Genomic DNA, 21,803 nt, shown 5'->3' with positions numbered 1-21,803 from the left:
TATGTTGAGGCTAGTTCAAAAGATATTCAATTATGTTCTGGTTGTCAAGAATTACTAATTGATGATTTTCAAACAATAAAATCCAAAATTATTAAGGATCTCGAAAATTATGTAAGTTTACTGAATAATCCTTAGTTCTAATGTATTAATGTTTTTGAAAATTTATTTTTTTTTATAATTTTAAGTCATTGCTATCTACATAAAAAAAATTATGCAAGGTATCAACATTTTTATTATTATAATTTTTTTTACTTTTTGAATCATAACATAAATTTTTAATTTCATACTGAAAGCAGTATGTTTTTTTGAATACTTTTTAGATATATTAAAATGTAATTTTATCAGTAGTTATAATACTTACAAATAAAAATGAGTTAGAATGGTTAAGTGGTGCAGGGATACCCCATAAAATGTATGATTATTAGTTATAATAAATAAACTTATGGTTCAAAACTTAATTTTTATAGATCGAAATTTTTGGTATAATATTATGGTTTTAAACATGATATTAAATATGTAGAAATTTTAATTTAAGACTTAAAATACTTATAATGACTAATGGTTTAATACTAATGATACAATTTTTTTTTTTTTTTGAAAACCATTGTGTGATAATGACTTAAAATTATATGAATTAAATATTTTCAAAATCATTTGTTTTTTTGAAAAAATGAGTGTTTTATATTTAATGGATAAATTTGTTTATAAGTGGCTTATAAATTATTTATTTTTTTTGTTATTTTTATTTTATAGCTGGCTGACAAGAGAGCAAGGTTATTAAAACTAAAAAAATAAAGAATATAAGAGAATATCTTTACAACAATCTGGAATTTTAAATATTATGTTTAATATTATATCAAATTCAGAGCATATTTTAAGTAATTTTCACTGGGTGGCACTTCAATAAAATTGTCTACCAGAGGAACATAAAAAGAAAATCAACTCTCCTATCTCAACAATTTTGATATAGGTTTATTGGATACACGTCATAATGTCGCGGTAATTTTGTCGCTGTAAAAATGTCGCTATAAAAATGTCGCGGTTAAAATGTCGCGAATACAAAAATATCGCGATGTCAAAAATATGATTAATATAATACTGATATATTATAATTAGGGTTCGGATTTATATGCAAAAATATGTTGCCAAAAATTGATTTTATAGACTACAGAGTAGTACTACACAATACACAATACCTATTATACGTAAAACGAACACAGATTACAAACTGCTCGTCGCAGTGTTCATTATCGCATTTATATTTTATATTGATATTTTAAAATTAGTTACAATGATATTATGATAAGATATCTGGTATTTCAGCCGATAAAATTGCGTCCAGAAATAATCTATATATCGAATAATTTTATAATGTACAGTTTACACAAATAAATAAATTGTATTTTTATGTCAATTGATATTGGAAGTTATACGAAATTCCACGCAGGTAGTCGTTAATTGATCGATTTTCATAATCATCACATATGGCTTTAAGTCGAATTGCAGAATCTTTGTATTTTTTCTTTTTCGGAGGTTTGATGCCAGCAATATACTGTTCAATTTTTAGACGGTTTAAGCTTTCTTCTTTTTTCAGTGAATCGATAAAAATCCAAATAGATGGATGACGAGAACTTAACATTGAACTAAAACAATTATGCCAACCCTCGACTGAATTGTTAGTTCATGGAATATCATACTTTAATAATGCATAACAATTCCATACATTTATAGAAAAGAAAGGGGCTCTTCTCGCTCTCCGGCAGGGTCTTCCGATCCATGTGTCTTCGAAATAGTTGATTAAACCTGATAGACTATCTTCATTTTCTCTATAAAACTCGGAATCCAACAGAGATTCAAATGCTGAAATTACATTATTTTCAGGTACATAAGCTAAGGCTGCTAGTTTTCTTAATTCGAGTGCAAAATTTGAATCGTTTGTATACCTAACTTGTAGCCCATTTGATTGTACATGTCGCCAAATAGATTGTGTTAAATGGAAAAAACACCCTTTAATGTTAATTGATGGAAAAACATATTTTGAAGCGTTCATACAGTGGCGTCATTTCAGGTTTTTTTTTCGGGTGTGCAAAGTTTCAAGCAGGCCATTTTGAAATATCACCAGGCCATATAAAAATAGATATACATACGTATATGTATATTATACTGCATTCAATATTTCCATACATTATAGACCGGTTATTACTATTTGATTTTAATCATATAAATAATTGTGCATTTGTGGCTCGTGCATTATTTTAGGCTTCAGCAAGGCGCAGGCCAATTGTAACATTCTAAAAGTAAGGGGTGCAACCGCACACCCTGCCACCCCCCAAATGACGCCCCTGCGTTCATAGCAGCTTTTTCAAAATCAAACATCATTGATTTTGGATTAAGCTGTGGTTTTAAAAATTTTAATGCTAAAAACATGCGTTTGTATCTTCTTTTTTATTAGGAAGAAGTATATAAACAGCTGGTACAACTTTTGAATAATTTATTCCATGAATAGTATAGAGTTGGTGGAAAATACTAGGTACGCAAGAAAATGTACCATCGCATAACCAATGTTCACATTGTTCCATCAATTGTAAATTGTTGTCGGTAGTAAAAATTAAAAACCGGTCTAAGTTATTTTCGTAATCAATGCTATCATATTTTAAAAAAAGCTCACCGGTTGAAGTTTTTGTGTAATTATCTGGTATTTTGAGTTCAGTTACTGATTTTGGATCAGGAGGAGCTGATCTTTCTATTTTTCTAACTCGTTGAATTGTTCGTTTTAATCCTGTTGTACTCGGAAATTGACCAGCTATATTGGAAGTGGTCTAAAATCATAAATTAAAAATAATTATTATATATTTTAATTATTATTATATTATTATATATATTATATTATTATATATATATTATAATATATTATATTATATTATTATATTATTATATATTATATTATATTATTATATTATTATATATTATTATTATTATTATTATAATTTTATACTATGTTTATAAACTATATACCTGTAATGTCAGTGTTCCTAATACAGAATGGGTACTAAGTTGAGTAGTTTTTGCAATATTTTTAAGTCTTGCCATTGCTTCTTTAGCTTCAACTTTTGCAATATCGGTCACATGGTTATGTTCAGTAGTATGATCTACACTTAGTCCAGATGAATGTAATCGACCGCGACATTTCTTTGAATTATACTCTACGCACTTCCAAATAATTTTATTTTCGTTTTCTCTTTCTTTCTTGTATAAAAAAGAATTAAAATTCAGTAATTTTCCATTTTTTTGGTTTATTATATACTCAAATGCCATAATGTACAGATTATATTATATTATAGAGTTTCTGTTACGGTTGCAGATTACACACTAATATGTATACTGAACTTTATTTTCGTTTTATTACCTATGTTACTTTAATCTAATCTAATCATACCTACGACCGAATGAAAACCGGAACTGTGAGCCACATCGGCGACTACGGCGATATATTACTACCTGCGACATTTTTGTTTTGGCGACATTTTTATCGCGGCGTTTTTGCTGCGATCTTTTTAACACGACATTTTTACCGCGACATTTTGACGCGACACCAGGTTTATTAACTGTACTCTACTGAAAAATACATCTACAAGTTGTATATAGGTTTATTTATTGAGAATTTGAGATATTATTATTATATCAAAATAACCGATTTTTCAATAATAAAACTTTGATAAAATAAGTAGAACAGAGTATATATATTTCTATCAGTATCTGTATTTAAAAAAATATGTGTTAAAATTTAAAATGATATGTTTGAATCTATGGAAAAAAATGTTTGTACAAATTCTTGATTCTGGTATAGCTCTAGGTCAGGTAGTTTCCTTCTTTTCTCTTTAGATTCCAGAAACTTAGCATTTTAATGACAGCTATATTATAATAGTATACACTAGGTATACAGTCAACAAACAGGATAAGATCATTTCTATTTATCAGTACTAAAATTCGTCCAATATGGACTTTTATAGCAAATTACGGACCGATTGAAAAATATTTCTCGAAGGGCCGAGACTATCCAATCCAGCCCTGGACGTGTATAAGTATTTGATATTTCAATCACAGAACAATGCTATGAAATATATGAATACTTCTAAGCAATTGTATAAAAGTAGTATAAAATTTACCTATACAGTGTATGGTCGCCTAGCCTGTCTTTCATCAGGAGTACAGGACGAAAATTCAAAATATGTAGAAAATTAGAAATGTGGTAATATAGCTCCTTATTCCCACCCAACCTTCAATTTACAGTGACGATCGACGACTCCCGAAGAAGTTGATAGCATTGTTAAAATTACGTTTACTATTTTTGTACTACATCAGTACAACTATATCTATTCGTATAATTTATATTATCAATAGGTATATAATGTAAATAATTCCGACAAAATAGTTGTGAGCATGTGACATGTTCTACATTCAATAAAATATTATTATTGTTTATTATATAGTATGGGATAAACTATACAAGAGTCGAAAGCTTAAAATAGTTTTATGTTCTTTATACATATATTATATACATAATAATTGACATTGGTACCTATCGGTCGTTATGAGAATGTATTAGTCAGTGGCAGTGTGGCACGATCACCCACCAGTGGGTAGCATTAAAATATCACTGGGGGGCACTAGTGCCCCGTACTTTGTATGTTAAAATATGCTTTGAATTATCAATTTAATGTATTATATTCATTGTATTCCTTTATTTTTAAGTGTGTTTATAAAACGGTTATATATATATTTTGAAATTATAATTGTAAGTCATGTACCTGTAGTTCTCACTGGTTATGTAAATTTTGAACACAAAATGTCTCTATGTTAATTTTATATTATTATAACTTATATAATTTTGTTTGAGATTTGCATATCAAATAAGTAGGTTATGTATTCTTACCACTAACATAATTGTATACATACATATTTGAAAATTACTCGTTCTTTATTTATTATTTAGTATCACAATAGTTATAAGTAATAGGTAAATAGTAATTTATCACTCATAAATGCTAATTATTGTTTTTATATTCTAAGTTGCACACAATAATAATAAGTAAAGCACCTACTTGACCAATGTGGACTTGATGAGGGGAATGTCTTCCAATCCACTTTATTTACTTGTAAAAAATTACGTTGGTAAATTTATTTCGAGTAATATTAAACTGTCTTTAAGCTCCTTTATTGAATACAGACTAATATTTATATTTTAATTCTAATTACATTTATTTCCTAGTGGAATGATTCATATTTAATATTTGTAAGGTATTATTTAAGAATGACAATTATTTAGTTAATATCATATTTAAAAAAATATGAACAATCTATAGGTATGTACTATATATTGTTATATATTACATACTGAGGTGCCATTTCAGTTGTAAATAGTGATTTTACAAATACAAAGGCCTTTTTTCCATATGATTTTATTATACAAATAGTTGCCATTAATAACATAATATAATATATTAATACAGACAAGCAAATTAGAAGAAATCACTATTTTTTTTTTTCTGTGTTCTTGGTGACTATTTTTAATCTCAAAAACTAGTGGAGCGTTTATATGTTTTCAATACAAAGTTATATCTACCATAAAGCTTATAATATACATCTGTATATAGGTGATAGACAGGCCACAATTAATTTAAAATTGTGTACAGTTATGATTTATCACACATATAATGAATAAACAATTTAAATATATGCATTATAGTAGGTATATAGACTTATGTTTAAGTTGGATTTTTCTTTTATCAATATATGTGATTTGGTTTTAAGAATCTCCAAATGTTTTGTTCCATTTACAGCCTTGTAGATATTCAGTGGCATCCGTAGAGATAGAATAATTTGGTTTATTCAATTTGAAATAAATCTCTTTACAATTTAAATAATAAAACTAAATTAAATATTTAAATTGACGTATAGGTAATCAAAATTAAAATATGCTATAATATTAAATTATTATATAAATACGTTAGACAAATATACAAGTAACGAGCGTACAAATTGTTTAAACGTTTATTAGTTACTAGCCCGTGCTATATAGTTTTAGTTATTACCACGAACTAAGATTATCAATTTTTGCAAATTTTTTTATAAACTAATCTACTAATTTCATAAAATTTATCAAAACATAATATTATTTGAATTCGTCATGAAATATATTTTAAATACACTTTCTTGAATTTTTCAATATCTAGGTACATTTTTTATAAATTGATTAATTTTATTAAAATTTGAAAAAATACTTTTAGCATTTTTAACCTAAGTATTAAATTATTGTTATATTATTCCTTCGATTTCTTACTGATTAAAATATTTTTTTATGGTTTTATTTGAATAATGGATATTCTTATGAAGTTATGAACTAGGTACTGTTAATAATATAAATAAAATACAAAATTTATAATTTGACATATTTCAAAAAACCAGATCAGTTTTTAATTATTATTTCAACTGCAATTTAAAAAAAAATTTATCTTTTCAAAATTATAATATTTGTTCAGTGTTGATTTGCTTTTCTAAAGTGAGTTCCATTTCCCCGGGGCTTAACATTAATGTGGGACACTGGTTGTACTGCCTTTGCGCCGGTCATGATAACTATTAAGACAGGTTAGGTACCTGCTTAATTAATTTAATATTTTATTTTTAAATAAATTTAATTTAAAATAATATTTTGTGTTTAACCGATTGAATATTGTGAAATTCTCTATTACAATGTATTACATTCGTACAAAACACTCATACTTGATCATAACGATCGTATAATATAGTAATATAACGGGTGTTACGACCGTAGTTGTTTAGCATTGTCATTTTCGATATAATGGTGGCTAGTGTTAGGGTCTTGTAGGTATGTAAACTAACCCTGTTTTATTTTTGACTCCCATTTCTGCTAATTTGCATGTTATGGTAAAATCTAAAAATTATATTAGATAGGTAGGTACCTAAATTGACTTTGGAAATTGAAATGCTGATTCATAACTCTGTCAAATTAATATAGCCTATATTTATTGTACAATAAAATATTGGAGATTTTATTAGGTACTTCATTCATGGCATAAAAAAAATTTAGGAACTTGGTTTAATAAATTGTAGCTTATGCACAAAATAATTGGTTAAAGCGCTTATTTGGATTTATGCATTTAAATCAAGAAGATGTATCTGATTGTTTTTTTACTTGTTTAATGTCAGATATTTCAGACAGCAATGCCATACTAATGTTATACTCACAATATTCTGATTATTTATTAAAAATTTATATAAAAGAAATTTCAAATACCAAGAGACTTTTTTTTTTAAATTCGGTGTTACCATAATGTTAGTATTGACTATTGAGTTCCTACTATAATATAAATGATTACAATAAAATAAAGTATCATAATAAAATAATGAATAAAAATGAAAATTAATTTTATTTAAATAAGTACTTAAGTAAATTATTTATTTACTAATAAATATGTAAATTAATTGTATATTAAAATAAAATAAAATTACAATTATATTATAATGCATAATAATTATTAAACTATTATAATTTCAATGAGATTATTGTTAATGTTATTTTTAATATTATTATTTTTATAGAAACATTCAACATATTACTATATATAGTTAAATTCTATAATACTTATATTTTGTTTCAAAAATATGGTTATTGGTTACTACCTAATCTAACTGAAACGGTAAACATTTCCTGATGGACGAAGTTGGCAAGTATGGCACAGGTAGCGCGCGTGGTCAACTATACGGATGCCAGTACATTTTGTCAGTCGCCAATTCACTTTTTGTTTGCAACTGTCCTTCACCTCAGCAACACCATAGCCAGACACACAGAATCCACATTAACCTGTAGCTGTAGTGCTGTACATAAAAGTCTTGTGAGTATATTATACTGTATTACATAGGTATACATACATTTTTAGAATATATTGGTAGTCTTGCATGTCTTAGATTATTATTATTTTATTTAGCCATAGATTTATTGTTTTAATTATTATTGTCGACCGCATATGCCGACTCCACGTTATGACTAGGAGGGAGCTTTTCTTTGTATTTTAATTTCAATATTTCTTAAAATAAAGATTTTAACTCAAACTCCCACATTTTACATATTTTTTTTGTCTCGTATTTATATTTAATAAAAATAAATAAATGTTTTATTATCCTATGTTTTTTCAACACTTGCTATTCATTATTATAAATTAAATACACGTGCCACAACATTCTACAATCACTTGTAGACTCTATAGGTACACACCCAAAATATTTAACTTGGTCGTATTACTTGTGTTTTAGTTACACGTTTTGATACCTATAACGCTTTGCCCTCGTGGCTCGTGCCTGCATTTCAAACTAATAACCTACATAATCTTAAATTAAAATTTGACGGATACGTCAACTTATAGTGAGGTACTTACATATTACCACCAAACGATCGCATACGATTATCATTTTACGTCTCTTCCTTTTAAGACCTCATATCGAATATGGAATTTACCTTAACACATTTTATTCTTTAAAGGCCGCTCTAACGTTAATAAATGGTTGCAAGACAAAGTACCTGTTACACAATTTTCATATTTTCTTATACGTTTTTTTTTATCACATTAGATCAATCATTAATATTTCAACAGCATGACCTTGGATTGAAATACAATTTTTGAGAGTTAATATGGAGTATTTAAATATATAATTTCAGACAACTTGAGTTGCTATTAACAAAAAAGTAGATTGTATTACTATAATATCGAGTGTTATAATTTTGAAATTTGTCTATAAATATATATTTAGGCACTCCCTATAAATTCCCGAAACCTCATTTCAATCTAATGTAATATACCATGAACATACTGTATATTATAATATTCCATAAGTCCGTATATTCACTTTTCATTTTATTTAAAAATCATTTAAAACGAATTAATCACTTGTCCAAAATAAATTATTTAATCGCAGTAAAAATAAGTATTTACTAATACAGTCGAACCCTATTTATTAAATTATAACCTATAATTCGTGTTGTTATGAATAAATATATATATATTATATCGTTAGTAAAAATGAACATGTTATTCTGTGTGGTCTAAATAGGAATTTGTTTGTAGAGAGGTATGCTATTATAATCCCATTAACCTTCTTGGCTACGGATCTGTCCATTGTAAGTGTACGACACAATACGGTTTATTTCAATTCAAAAACTAAAATAAAATGCGAAATTTCACTTCTAACAGTATTTATATGCTCCGTCCATCTTCAATTTCTGGTTTGGGTTATGGTCGACGTTTTAGTAATGCTTACCTGCTGTCCGATATTGTTGAAAAAATGTACCTTACCCTCTTTTTCATTTCAAAAGAACCCTTAATCCCATGAGCAATAGTACATTTTTTCATTATAAATGATCGGTGGGTGAATTATCGGCGCTGGATCTCATGTGTACGTTACTGTAATACTAAAGGAGAACTACCTGCTATTGTAGTGGTCCATTCAAATAGTTATAACAATAAACTGTAATGCCCAGTTGTAGAATCCTAAGAATCCAGATCTCTCACATTTCGTTCACTACCTAAATAGGGCGCATGTAAACTACATCACAATAGTACCTTTTTTTAGTGACTCTTTGGCCCGTTTAACATGGACGCGTATCATATGCGTCATTCCGACGAAGACGCATTTTCCTTGCCAGTATGGGGTTTGGTAAGTTCCCACACAAAACATAGCAAGTAAGCGAGTACATATGTAAGTTCCCACACGAAAAAAAATACACTTGTACGTAAGTTCCCACACTAAAAAAATTTCGGCCGTACGTAAGTTCCCAAGCGGAAAAAGTTAAGTTATTAAGACTTAGGAATGACAACTTAAAATTTGTTTTGTTTTTGTTTAGATAAAAAAATCCAATTCATTTTTTTTAGGTATAAAATAATAATAATAGGTAATAGTAAAAAACTCAAATTTTATTTGGTTTATTGCGAAAGCTCAAACACTTTACATAGTCATAGTGTCATACTGTGTATAATTATTTTTGAGTTATAAAAGTTATATAAGTTATTTGTCAGTCCTAAGTCTGAATAAAGTGGGAAGGAAGTTTGTGTTTGGCAAGGCTGAGCATTAACGAATTAAAAGTTAAGATTATAAGCAATTTATATAAACATGTGTCTGAAATTTTTATTTTGAAAATAAAAAAATTTTAAGTTTAAATTAAGTTAAGTTACTTTTCTTTGCCCAGCCTTGGTGTTTAGTATAATTTTTTTTCGTGTAGGAACTTACGTACAAGTGTATTTTTTTTTGTGTGGGAACTTACGTACAAGTGTATTTTTTTTCGTGTGGGACCTTACGTACGGATATACAGTGGTAATTTTTACCTGCTATATCTCGTGTGGGAACTTACATTCGCTCGCCAGTATGGCCTCTTAAGAGGACATCTCAAGGTAACGTGTAGACATACAACGCTCAAGACAGAGCGTTATAAGCCATGTACTCACTATAAAGCCGCCGTCGCCGCAATCCGTAATTATCTACGTTTTTCTTATAAGATATACTTTACGCGTTCAAAGAATATGGGTTAATGAGTGATTATATTGTAAAAATACCTATGGATAAAATTGTAGAGGATAATCATATCTGGTTCCGAAAAAAGTCCGATTTTTAATATCTGTAAAACTTCGTGTAAAATTTCATATTTAATCATTCCCGTTTTTCTTTTCCTTTTTTCGAGAGTTATTTTTAGGACTTAAAATTTAAAAAATCGAAAATTGGGCTCCTTACAGAATCAAATATGAATCTCTTCTAACATTTTATTCTCAAGTATGCTTACAATAAAACCACTCAGTAACCTATATTCTTATTTGAACGAGCAAACGTGTTTTTAAAGGACATTTTACGCGTACCTACATATTATTTTGATGAGTCGAAATCTTAATCAATGTTAACTAAAAACCTGTATGATACGCGTCCAAGTGAAACGGCCCTTAGTTGCTAATTGCACCAGATAAGAACAGCTAAAATTTGGTCCATGTAAACTCCGCCAGTAAACAAACCAAATAACAATATAAAATTAGTATATGATTATAAAAAATATACATCTATCATAATTTTTATAATAATAATCGTCCACATTTAAATACATTTTTTCGGTACGTCGTACGTGTTGATGCAAAAAAAATATACAAACTGTAAAGATGTTAATAGTAATATTATCTAAACATATTATACAAATTGTAATAATGTATATAACATCAACAAATCATTAATAATATTAAATAATTGTTATAAACATCTAATATGAATACTAGTATGTTGTGGTATAATACTTTGAACTGTGAATTAAAATATTGTGATACAATTTGTAAAAATAATCTTTTCACTCTAATATAATTTCTATAGGTTTTATTGTAAAATTAATTAGTTCCAAAAATTAGCAGGTCGTTATTTATCTCTAATTTAATTGAAGAACGACTTTCAAAATATACTATTATACTCTAAAATCAAATTAAATAACTATTAAAAATTAAGTTAACACAAAATGATAATGATCCTGAAACTATCATTTGTAAAAAATGTTAGCTATTTATTAAATATAAAGTAGAAAAGTAGATAATGATAATGATCCTCAAACTATCATTTGTAAAAAATGTTAGCTATTTATTAAATATAAAGTAGAAAAGTAGATAATAGATATTTGCAGTTAGCTGTAACGAAATAACCAGCACATAATATTTCGTATATTGTGTTATCTGTTATGATGGATTCGGGGACTAATACTTATATAGTTTTGCGAATCTATCTCTGATTTAATTTATATCTGAAATATTTTTGTGAATCAATATTGGAATAATATAAATATATAAATTGAAAAACAATTACGTCCCCAATCCAAGCGTCTACTTTCGAAGAAAGTGTGCAGACGCAAAATCGTCTAAATATTTTTTTAGTATTTACATGCATCAAATCATCATTACCTTTTTCTAGTGACTCATTTTCATTTCTTCTTTAATTTAAAATTACCTAAAGTTAAAAAGAGTGTATGTAAAGTAAATTCTTATTAGCTTTTGTCATTATTTAGAGCTATTATTATTAAATTTAATTACTAATGGCACAGCCATGTTATAAAAAGCACATGCACACAATTTAGCCACTAAATACGATGATTGATGACTACAATATTTTTAAACTGCAATTTGTTTAGGTATTATTTAAAACTTTTTTTATAAAAGTCAATACTGCAATTCGTGTTTTATTGTGAGGTTCAAGATTAAATCATATTTTAATGTTTAAACGTATGATAAAAATACAGTTTCTTATTTGAATGTTAATCAATATTGATCTAGTTATGAACACTGTCCAGGTATATTGTAGGTATGATAATAGTGCTAGACCTATATTAATTTGTCTTTCCTATAATCTATATAGTCTGGCCAGTTTAAATAAAAACAATTTAAAAATATAATGTAAATACCTATTTAAAAATCTGTTTATTTTTCAATATTTACCAAGTAACACATTGCTGTAAAATATTATAGCCCAATAAAGCTGGATTCATAGCCACGTCTTGTGTACTGTCGTGTTGATCTAATCGCAATTGTGATTGGACGATACTGTTTTGGTATCATGTAATATCCAAGTTGTAAACGTGTATAACAAAGAAAAGTTACACTTATACAGCTCAACTTTTAAACCAATATGGTTACTAGTTGTAAACATAATTACGACCCCTAGCATGGCACGGTTACGACGTGTTGCTGTAAATCCGGCTTAACGGTGAAAGTATTTTCTAAATATATTATAATATGAAAATCTAATTTAACATATTTCAATATAGCCCTTAGATCATATAGAAGTGAAGCAACAACAACAATATAGCGGGCAAATATACATAATTGTTAATTGAGAGAAAGGGAGTGTTATTTCTGCGCTTGTGTTATTATACTAGTGGCGTGAAAACAAAGATATAAAAAGAAATGGAGGAGGTATCCGCGATAATATATGCAAAGTCGGCAACGAAAATGGTCTTCCTGCCCATTTTGTATGCAGTTATTATTTATTTCCAAAGTGATGTAACGGATACTAGTTCAGGAATCATAGACCAGCCTGGAAATTTAATACTCAGTCATTATGATTTTATCATAGTTGGCGGTGGATCAGCAGGTAAAAATAATACATTATTTGTTATCATATAAAATTATAATACAACATGCGTTATGCTCACATAATATTTTTTTTTATCACGGTATCGTGTTGATCATTTCTTCAAATTTAAATACCTATATTTAATATGAAATAAAAATGCAACAAAAATTACTCAGGTGCGGTTCTGGCAAATAGATTGACCGAAAATGAAAGTTGGAGTGTACTACTAATAGAAGCTGGTGGACATGAAACCATACTATCAGGTGTGCCTTTGTTGGCTGACCACCAGCAACTATCTGCGATTGATTGGCAATATAAAACTGAACCTCAAAACACAGCGTGTTTGGGTGAGTACCTAATACTTATGTACCTACCTAAAATAAATAAATGTAGTCAAACATGATGTTAAGAATTGATACATTCTAAATTTCTAAAATTAATATAATATCTTGGTCTTACAATAATTATCAGTCGGAAACATACGCAAGGAGAGTGCCGGTGTCGACATTTTATATATGACAAGGGCATAATATAAAACTTAAATTCCATACAAGTATAAAATATATAAGTATTTATGAGTAAATTTTTATAGGCATATCCAAAATCCCTTAATTCCAATTTTTAAAACTTATATTTCAAATATTTATAATAACTCAAAAAGTAGTAAAGAATAAAATAAAAAAAAATAAAAAGAGGGAATTATAAATAATTAAATTGATTGGGGGAAAAATATAAAATAAATATAAGTATTAATATATAAATAAGGCGCTTGAAAATATTTACAATTTGCCTTCAATTAAGTAATCTCAATTAATATAAAACGTGCCTTCCTGAATTCTGTTTCTCTCACACCCAAGGGCAATATATTTCATTTCTACATACAATGGGCGTGTAGTTATGACTATTTTTATTCATAATCCCTAATTTAATACAATTATTTTCTTGATTCTTTGACAAATTAAATATAGTAATAATTAGTTATTAGGTACCTTATTGTATTACCATGATGAAATATATATACTGTTGATCCCGTGCATTTCGTAGCCTGTTAAATGTACTAAATTTATATGACTCAAACATTGTTCAATTCGTTATTTAATAATCGGTGAATGGTGTTCAAAACTTATCTTAACTTTTCCGTTACTGAATAAAAATTCTGATTTGCAGAAGTATAATATTATCAGGTAGGCAATCTACCTGCGGTAGATCGCGGACCTTGTGTTGTTTGTGTATGATTTAATTCTAAAGTTTTTAAGTTATACCAAGTTTCCATTTTTACTTAATTCCACTAACGGTGAGTTAATTAATCAATTAATACAAAATCCTTCATTATGCTATAGCAGTATATTTTTATACATTTAAATATATAGCTGAATTACCCGGCGTTGACCGGAAAAAATAGTGATTTATACTGTAAGTGATAGCCGCTTTCTTTCGTCGAATTTTTCATTTTGATAATGCTAATACCATGTGCAGATCACAACTATCTCTGTCTGATGTATATCAAAATTTAGCTTACGCATGTGCATTAAAATAAAATATACGACAAAAGAAAGCAGTGAATACAACATATAATATCTAAATTGAAATAGACTAACAACTAATAAAACTCATACTTCGCATTTTATACTAAATTTTTATTGTTTTATATTCGATGAATGGCCTAAATTAATTTTCCTTTTCATTGTGATAAATTCTTACGCATGTCAGAATATATCGGTCAGTCGGTTCGTCCTTAGTAGCCGTTAGCCGCGGAATGCATTCACCGCGCACAACGCCCGTTAATTTTTACTAATTGAATATGTACAATAACAAATAGTTAATGTATTCTATTATAATAAATGGTTTGTTTGAACTCGTGGCAACGACTTAAAACGATTAACTATAATTTATGGCAACGATTTATAAACAAAAATTTCTATCTGTATTGTATGAAAATTTATAACTCCTTTGTTTATTAAGTTAGACAGTTAGAGAATCGATCAAAAGCATAATTCTTCTACGCAATGAGCTCTTTAATTTAAAAAAAAAAAATCATAACGATCGGTTCAGTAGTTACATATCACTCATAGGTTTTCATTTTCACATTTATATATAAAGATATATTAATGTTGTATATTTATAAAACAGTTGCATATTTACATGGGATGGGGATAGATACCCCTTGGTTTCTTATTTATTATATATTTATAATATTGTGATTTCGATGTTAAGTGAACTACTCTCTTCTCTTATGGAAATTAAATGATTGCTAACTTATAATATCCCTCTTTAACAAAATCCTGCCTAAATACGCCACTGATGAATAAATATATGGTTTGGGGTGGTGCTGTCCTACGCTCAATTGCAGATGAAACGCTCCGAGTGTGTACATACCATCCGGTGTTGATAGCACCTGGATGGTTGACACCTGGGTTTCTAACAACAAATCCTTGCCACACATGCCTTACGTGTTCAAAATCAATCGTTTCCCCCTACAAACAGCTAATGGCCATAATTGCCGAGCTTTTGATCATAAAAAAAAATAAATAAATAAATAAAATGCAGTCATTTTAATTATTATTATGTATACAGTGAAACCTCTAAATACCGGACACTCTCGGTCGCTTAAATGTCGTCCGCTATTAAGAGTGGAAATATAGTGAATACACATTTCACCGTTCCCGAAATTCCATCCGTTAAAGGAGGTTTCACTGTATATGTTTTTTTATATTTGTGATATCACCTTATGTCGTGTAGACCAGGAAGACAACAACCTATAAGCTGTTATTATTATTATTATATTATGTTTACGTTATCAGCGTATGTCGACCGATTACGAATACAACGTAGACTATTTTTAATATTTTTTATTATTTTAAATCTTGTGATTTTAATAGCAGTTAGTCTATCTATCACCATCCACCAAGTTTGGAGCGTGCAGTATGTTATAATATAGACATTATATTTAAATGTTGTCATCGTTTCTTTTTCTTAATTAACATCCTGACGAACAAATAATGAATGTAACCACTAAATCGCCATTTAACAACTCTTAATTGTATATCTCAATGTTTTTCTTGCGTACTAAAAATTCAATGCTGGGCATTACCGAGTTAAGAAGTTAAAGTTATGTTAAAAATGTTATTGAATTTTAACTTTTTAACTTAACTAGTTATAATTAGATTCTCAGTAACTTGACTATAAATTTTTTTAACGTGAAATCATCGAATTAATATAGTCATATAGTCTATAAATTAGTTTTAGGTTTGTAAAAAATAAAGTAGGCTAGCGTTGTAAAAAAATTAACTGTTTATTCAATAAAAAGTTTAAAAAAATTATATCAACTTTTATTGATGCATATTAACTTAACACGGCTAAAAAAAATCTTAACATTCCCAGTCTTGCAAACATTATATATATACAGGGTGATTCTTTTAAGTGGGTACACTAATTATCTCGAAAAGTATTTACTTTTTTCAAAATATTTTTTTGCATGGTTTCGAGTTGTTAAAAAACCAACGTTTTTATTAAAAAATTATATTTTTAAATATTTTTTATCCTTATTATTTTTTAAGTTTTTTACTTTTTTGAATGACAACATAGAGTTTTAATTTCATATTCCAAAGCATAATATTTTTCTAAGTATTTCGATTCATAATAATCGAATTTAGGACGAGTAGTTTATGAGTTATATGTATTTAAAGTTTAGACAAACGGAGTAGTGGACAAATATTTTGCGGGGTAACCCCGTACCACTCCACTCTGCCAATCTAAACTTTAAATACCTATAACTCATAAACTACTAGCTCCAAATTCGATTTTTATATATCAAAATACTTAGAAAAATATTCTGCTTTGGAATATGAAATTAAAACTCTATGTTGTCTTTCAAAAAAGTAAAAAACTTAAAAAATGATAAGGATAAAAAATATTTAAAAATATAATTTTTTAATAAAAACGTTGGGTTTTTAAGAACTTGAAACCATGTAAAAAAATATTTTGAAAAAAGTCAATACTTTTTGAGATGATTAGTGTACCCACTTAAAAGAATCACTCTGTATATATCACGGAAAGAAAGAAATAGTTTCCATCACCTACTATGGGAGTTAATTGATATTCCATTTAAACATACAAAACTAAATTTAATAATAATATTTTTATATTATTTAAAAATTTCACTGTTATTGTATAATGCCACAATGTAAAAGTATACACAAGACAGTAACGCACGTCATCACTGCCGACGACGAAACAATTATATTTTTGTAGTATTACAGTAGACGTAAGAGTAGGGGGGTTGTAAAGAAGTGTGTGTGTGTGCAACGCAAACAACGCTCGTCGCTATGTAACAATATTCGACAAATTATATACTTCTAATAACCAGTATAATGAAAAAAAAAAAATGTGATTCTCTAACAGTGTAATAGTTTAATTTTATTTCAATAAGTTAATAAAAAACGTTTTATAGTAATTTATAAAATTATTTCACTATTATGACACCCCCCACCATAATTTCAATAATTAATTTTTTTAAACGTTTCTCTTTTGATAGCTCATTTGCACACCTAGTGGCTAGTACTTGCGTTAGAAAAAGAAATCATTAAAAATTTGTTCAGTAGAACTTCAGATATAAGATATAAATGTCATTAGAAATCGCCTCATGTGTTAATAATATGTAAAGATTATTTATGTTTGACTTTTTTTCATTATCTGTGATCTATAATGTTTATTACCTTCTTCTTCATTCATAGTTTGAATACGACACAAATATTAACATTTTTAAGTATCCTGGTAGTTTCTTCGCTATATTTCTTAAATATGAAATGTGCTATTATGATATTAATACCTACATCGAATCTGGTTTAAGTTTTATCATACAAAAACAGTCTCTGTTATTTTAACTTTGAATGAAATTTACATTTTTCCTAATCTATTTCTACTAGATATTCCTTAAGTTAAAAGTTAAAATGTAACAAATTCCTATAAACGTAATATTGTACATACATGCATATATACATATTTTATTTGTAAAACTGATTTTTAATATATTTTATTGTATTTCAGCTATGAATGATAAAAGGTGTAATTGGCCTCGGGGTAAAGTTCTAGGTGGGTCCAGCGTATTAAACAATATGTTGTATGCCCGCGGAAACCCAACTGACTATGATAACTGGTTGAAACAAGGTAATTCCGGTTGGGGCTATAATGACGTGCTTCGTTATTTTAAAAAATCGGAAGATAACAAAAACTCGTCCTTAACATGTACCCCGTACCATTCGGCTGGTGGATATCTGACGGTGTCAGAAGCGCCATATAAAACGCCATTAGCCGAAGCATTCATCTCGGCCGGACTAGAAATGGGATACGATGTACACGACATTAATGGCCACCGGCAAATGGGTTTTATGATACCACAAGGAACGATCAGAAATGGTTCGAGGTGCAGTACGGCGAAGGCATTCTTGAGACCAGCCAGGCTGCGAAAAAATCTGCATGTCACGCTCAACACGATTGTCACGCGCATAAAAATTGATCCTATAACAAACATCACGTCCGGCGTCGAAATGGTGAAAAATAACACAAAGTATTACGTTCGTGTGCACAAAGAGGTGCTTCTGTCAGCGGGCCCTATCAATTCTCCTCAGCTACTTATGCTATCGGGCATAGGTCCTGAAAAACATCTTGCAGAAATGGGTATACCCATTATTTCCAGTTTAGACGTCGGAAAAAATCTACAAGACCACATCGGACTTGGTGGTCTAACATTTTTGATTAACAAAGAGGTGATATATATTAATTAAAAATAATAAAAATATTTTAATTACTCTTTCTGTACAGATTTACTGCTATAAATTAGAATTTACCATATATAAAAATAAATAAATAAATATCATAATATAATATCATAACCTAACCTATTGTACAGGTATCACTAACGCATAAGAGAACGGAAAACCTCGATTCGATATTCAGATATGCGTCGAAGGGCGAAGGGCCATTAACAGTCATGGGTGGTGTAGAAGGAATAGCATTTATCAATTCAAAAAGGGGCAATCTATCAAAAGACCAACCAGACATCGGGTTGCACATCGTATCCGGTTCCACTGTTTCTGGTAATGGTGGATTCAAAACGTGGAAAGCTCACGGGCTAAGAGAAACATTTTACAAATCGATGTATAAATCGATTCTTAACAAAGACGTTTGGTCCGCTATACCTGTAAGTAAAATGCCTTATTCAAATATCAGGTTTAGTAATAAATAATGGGCAAATTAATGATATTTTCTAACTCAAGTATTTTTTCCAATTGAATTAAGTCAAATTGATTAAAAATATTAATACATAAATCAATTTTAAATTAAGCTAACCAATACTATTATTTTAACCTAACTTCAATTTAGGTATAAGTTTTTAAGAAAAACAATTCTAATTAGACATTAAAAAAAAAAAAAAAAAAATGATTTTATAGATCTTTAATATCATAGCTGAAAATATGTCCACTTGTTTTTAATTAATAGTAGTCTAAATTTGAAATGAGAACAATATTTAAATTCCAATAATATTATCTGCCAAATTTAAGACGTCTAAGCCCCAACACTCACCTTCTCATCTACTCCTGTGGTTATAATCAACATTTTGTAACATAATATGTCTGTAGATATTGTTAAGGCCCAAGAGTCGAGGTGAAATCCTGTTGAGAAGCACCGACCCATTCGAGCATCCCATAATCTTGCCCAATTACCTGATGGTCAGAGAGGACGTGGACACATTGGTGAGGGGCATCAGGTTTGTAATAGCTATGGCCCAGACCACGGCTTTCCGCCAGTACGATAGCCGTCTGCACGACGTACCGTTCCCCAGCTGTAAATCCGTGCCATTGCACACCGACGCCTACTGGGAGTGTATGATCCGGCACTACACCGTGTCCACATACAACCAGGTGGGTACCGCCAAGATGGGTCCCGAAGGTGACAAGACCGCCGTGGTTGACCCACAGCTCCAGGTGTACGGTGTCTATGGACTCCGGGTGGTGGACGCGTCCGTCATGCCCACGCTTGTTGCCGCCAGCACCAACGCGCCGGTCCTAATGATCGCTGAGAAGGCAGCGGATATGATAAAGGACACGTGGCATGAAGAGAAACCAGAGCGTTTTATTAGTAATAAGTACCCAACGTACGCGAAGATATTAAACGAAAAATAATTTTCAATCATTTTTTTTAAACCCTAATATTTTTTTAGTAATTTAAGAATATGTCAGCCCAATATTTTTTTTATTTCTCTGACCGACGCACATATACGAAGTAACACTACGTATTCGTTAGTGATCTAAGATTACAATTTCTATTACAAAAGTTATTGAGAATTATTTTATTTTACATTTTTTTTTTATTTTAATTGAAAAAACAATTCAATATAAAACCCATAATATTTCAAACACAAAAATATTATCCTGAATAATTTTTGTAACTGGTAATTCAATTTTTTATGAATGTGCTATGTGGCGAGAAAGAAATTAAATATTGCACTGAAATCCTTTTAATATAACCATAATTTTTTTATTTCTTATTTTATTAGGTAATCATTTTACTTACTATTATTTATAACATAATATACAGTATCTTTAATATATTATGTAGTTATTATTCAATTTTTAATTTTTTAAAAACCTTTTTGCTGTAATAATTAAATAAAATATAAACATTATAATTATTAAAATAATATATCTACTTACTTAATGAATAATGCTTGAATAGTTTTGTTGATGGTAGAAAATTAAATTTAGTATTAAGTATATAATAATTTGATAATATGTACAAACATAAACTACTGCAATCAACATTCCTGAATTAAAATATAATAACATTGAAAAAGTAATTATAAAAAATTATAATGATATTGATCCAAATTGTAAAAATGTTATTTAAATATATGTTTAACATTACAGGTAAATTTCTTAATATTTTCATGAAAATAGCCATAACTGATTTTCTTTTGTATAATTTGTAATTTTAAGATTTTTAAGATTACAATTTCTTACTGTTTAAGATATGTTTTTTTTTATATATACTGTATTAAGTTAAAATAAACATGACCTGAGTAGTTAACAAATTTTCGATCAAAATTTTTTCTAGAATAATTTATTTTGACGTCAAGTGGCAATCGAAAATATTCCTATTTTTTCCTCGTCCACAAAAGATTCATAATTTGTTATTATACATAAAGTAGTAATAGTTAGTTACCAGTGATGTTTTAAAATTATTCAGGATGTCCATTTTAAAAATGTTTAGTTACAGTTTTTCACGTTTTTTTTTAATCACCGTTAAAAGTTAAAATTATAAAAAAAAATAATGAATTTACAAATTATTTAGTTAAAATATCTTAGACTGACAAACTGTCTCCGCTTAGATTCCTTTTTGTGTATACAATGATAGGTATTATATCATTGAATTCAAATTTAATACCATCCATTACAATGACTAACTTGTAACCTACTGTACAGCAGAGCGACATCCACCAAAAAAAGACTTAGATACAAATCTAATAATGTGGATATACCTACCATGATAGAATGATGAGTCTAAGCAGATTTACTTGATGCTATTTATGAATGTGATGTCCTTAGAAATTATTATCATTAGCAGTATTGGCGTGATAATTTATTATT

At 28.4% G+C, this 21,803-nt stretch overlaps 1 protein-coding gene and 1 pseudogene across 1 annotated transcript; one reads left to right on the top strand and one right to left on the bottom strand.

Annotated features, from left to right (window-relative positions):
- Window positions 1-1,405: 1,405 nt before the first annotated feature.
- On the bottom strand, window positions 1,406-2,771 carry LOC149060282 (uncharacterized; annotated as a pseudogene).
- Window positions 2,772-7,729: 4,958 nt separating this feature from the next.
- Window positions 7,730-20,459, top strand: LOC149060281 (glucose dehydrogenase [FAD, quinone]-like). The gene is made up of 6 exons (XM_089220489.1): window positions 7,730-7,913; window positions 12,851-13,176; window positions 13,335-13,505; window positions 18,205-18,923; window positions 19,067-19,357; window positions 19,797-20,459. The coding sequence occupies exons 2-6, from the start codon at window positions 12,990-12,992 to the stop codon at window positions 20,337-20,339; spliced, it is 1,911 nt and encodes a 636-aa protein (XP_089076615.1). The 5' UTR covers window positions 7,730-7,913; window positions 12,851-12,989; the 3' UTR covers window positions 20,340-20,459.
- The last annotated feature ends 1,344 nt before the right edge of the window (window positions 20,460-21,803 follow it).

Source organism: Diuraphis noxia, unplaced genomic scaffold (genome assembly GCF_037042655.1).
Source record: "Diuraphis noxia isolate RWA-SAM2 unplaced genomic scaffold, SU_Dnox_SAM2 contig0001, whole genome shotgun sequence".
NCBI classification, from domain to species: domain Eukaryota; kingdom Metazoa; phylum Arthropoda; class Insecta; order Hemiptera; family Aphididae; genus Diuraphis; species Diuraphis noxia.
Note: the sequence above shows the minus strand (reverse complement) of the source record. Positions and strands in the feature narration are given on the sequence as shown.

Bases quoted from the DNA above. Each gene is read 5' to 3' on its own strand.
- LOC149060281 (XM_089220489.1), top strand. From the start codon at position 12,990: ATGGAGGAGGTATCCGCGATAATATATGCAAAGTCGGCAACGAAAATG. The intron at 13,177-13,334 runs GTAAAAATAATA...AAAATTACTCAG, and splicing joins AGTTGGCGGTGGATCAGCAG to GTGCGGTTCTGGCAAATAGA. The intron at 19,358-19,796 runs GTAAGTAAAATG...ATATGTCTGTAG, and splicing joins ACGTTTGGTCCGCTATACCT to ATATTGTTAAGGCCCAAGAG.